At 44.3% G+C, this 2,500-nt stretch overlaps 1 protein-coding gene across 1 annotated transcript in view; it reads left to right on the forward strand.

The window, feature by feature from the left end:
• LOC143293162 (UPF0764 protein C16orf89 homolog) overlaps positions 1–2,500 on the forward strand; it is a 101,781-nt gene that overhangs the window by 75,944 nt on the left and 23,337 nt on the right. Inside the window, exon 4 of the mRNA XM_076604086.1 lies at positions 2,113–2,284. Within this exon, the coding sequence (XP_076460201.1) occupies positions 2,113–2,284 (172 nt within the window). The remainder of the gene's footprint in view (positions 1–2,112; positions 2,285–2,500) is intronic.

Genomic DNA, 2,500 nt, shown 5'->3' on the forward strand with positions numbered 1-2,500 from the left:
TGCACCCCCCCCCCCCACCCCCGCCCCCCTCCGGCCCTCCGACGCCCTCCACCCCCCCCGGGCCCCCCGCCCCGCTCCCCCCCCCACCCGGCCCTCCCCCGTACTACACTCCCTATTATCTCCCTTCCTTCCTTCAGCCCTTTCCCCTTCCTCTCCGCCAGATCTGGCTACCTTTGCTATGTGTGCAGTTTTTTTGCTTGCTTTGTTTGTTCTTTTTTTTTTTTTTTTTTTTTGGCCTGTATTACAACTACAATGTCATATCCGATCTTTTTTTTTTTTTTTTAGGGAAAGAAACGCAAAAGTAGTTTCTCTTTTCAAATACACCCCCCACCCCACCCGCCCCCCCCCCCACCTTCCCCCCCTCCCCCCCGCCCACCCTTTTTAAAAATCACCTTGGAAAAAACAACAACAAAAACAACACACACACACACAAAAAAAAAAAACCCGGTCAAAAGCAAACACATCAAAGGAATATAACGACTGTCATACAAAATGAAAAAAACAACAAAAAAAAACAACAACAAAAAATGAAACACAAGCAAACTGCCTACATGAAAGCTCGCAAGAAAGCTCGGCTTTGACAAGAAAACGGAAGTAAGAAGGGAAGAGAACGCATTAGACAAAGACATTACCAAAACCAGGACGCGAAATATCAATGAGCATTATGGACCAGCACATATGTTGTTGGAGAAAGAGGGAAGAGGTGTGTGTGGGCGTGTGTGTGCGGGCGTGTGTGTGTGTGTGGCGAGGGGTGGGGGTAGGGGGGGGGGGGTGAGCGAAAGTGGGGAAAGTGGGACAAACTTTTGAAGTTGAAGAGAGAGAGAGGGGGAGGGGAGGGCATTAATGAGATTAATGTTAACATTATTTGTGACAAGAAAGAGAGAGAGAGAGAGCGGGAGAGAGAGGGAGAGAGAGAGAGAGAGAGAGAGAGAGAGAGAGAGAGAGGTGGGGGAGATGAGTGGACAGCTTTGGATTTTAAAACCACAGTTTTCTTTTTTCTTTCTTTTTTCTTTTTTTTTTTTATTTGTCTTTTGTTGTAAGAAGTCAATGCACTTCACTGCAATAAGCATAGTTACGAAAGTTTCAGAATTCTTGCAACTCTTGATTCTGGAACAGTAGCTTTCTTTTCTTTTTTTTTCGTCTTTCGCCTCTCTTTTGTTATGTTTCTTCAGGTCTTCTTTTTCTGTTCTTTTCAAAAAGAAATTATTTATCTTTTTTTAATAGTTAATTTCGTTTTGACATGTGCCGTATAATTAGAGCGCTGGATTGTTACTCGAGTTTTTAAAAAAACCAAACATTTCTGCTAGAATCTCTCAGTCGGAGAAGGTTGCATAAGCTCTAATTGCCGCCATGCTGAAAAGGTTATATATATATATATATATATGTGTGTGTGTATTGTGTGTGTGTGTGTGTGTGTGTGTGTGTGTGTTCTCTCTCTCTCTCTCTCTCTCTCTCTCTCTCTCTCTCTGTGGATCGTAAGGGACAAAGCTGAACAAGTATATATATATATATATATATATTGAATGACTGTGATTATCGTGTATTGTTTAAGTGACTCGACATGAGGGAATAATAAGACCCTGCTGGAGCTCGGACGGAAGAGCCTAGTATGGTCGTAACCCACTACTAACTGTGTATAGTATGGAACTGACCAATGGCATAGTTAGGTCAACGTAGGCATTTAGTCACGTGTAACTGTCAAAACGTTAGAACCAAGCAATGCAACTGGCTCTAGGAGGGTAAATGATCTCCAGACAATAAAGAGTGGTAACTCTCTCCACACACAAGGTACACAACTCAATACTGCTTGTACTACCGTTTCAGCTGGCACACAGTTACATTGGAACAAACCCATGTACTTCCTCTAGCACACAGATAAAAAATAAAAGGGAACAAACCTAGATACCTTCTCTAGCACACAGGTAAATGAAAGGTACACTGGAACAAACCCAGATACTTCCTCTAGCACACAGGTAAATAAAAGGTACACTGGAACAAACCCAGATACTTCACACGTGTATGTGTTTTACTCCAATAAACTTCATTAATTCTCTTTGGAGATGATAGAGTTTTCCGTATCACTTTTTATTCGGCATTCATATCTGCTCGCAGGAATCGGACCCGCCATCCGCGAGGGACTGTGGGAGGTGAACTACACTCGCAGAACCCTGCCTTCCTTCTCCTCCCCCTCCACTTCCGTCCCCATGTGGAGCTACAGACCTGTGGAGGCCATGAGTGAACTGGAGTCGGACGACTGTCTGACGGAGCTGTTCGGCACCTCGGGGTGAGTGAAGAATCAATGAATGATATGGATACTTATATATCGCCTGACCGCGGTCCGAAGACCGAGCTCTAAGCGCTTGACCAAAAACACGGGGTCACTTGCACAACAGGCTGCATACCTTGGGTAGAGTCGACTGACAGTTTCCATTGGAGCAGCTCATCATTCGTTTTCTGTGTCATTCAATCAGATTTTAGGCACACAAACACACACACAAAC

This window comes from Babylonia areolata, chromosome 18 (assembly GCF_041734735.1).
Source record: "Babylonia areolata isolate BAREFJ2019XMU chromosome 18, ASM4173473v1, whole genome shotgun sequence".
In the NCBI taxonomy this organism is placed as follows: domain Eukaryota; kingdom Metazoa; phylum Mollusca; class Gastropoda; order Neogastropoda; family Buccinidae; genus Babylonia; species Babylonia areolata.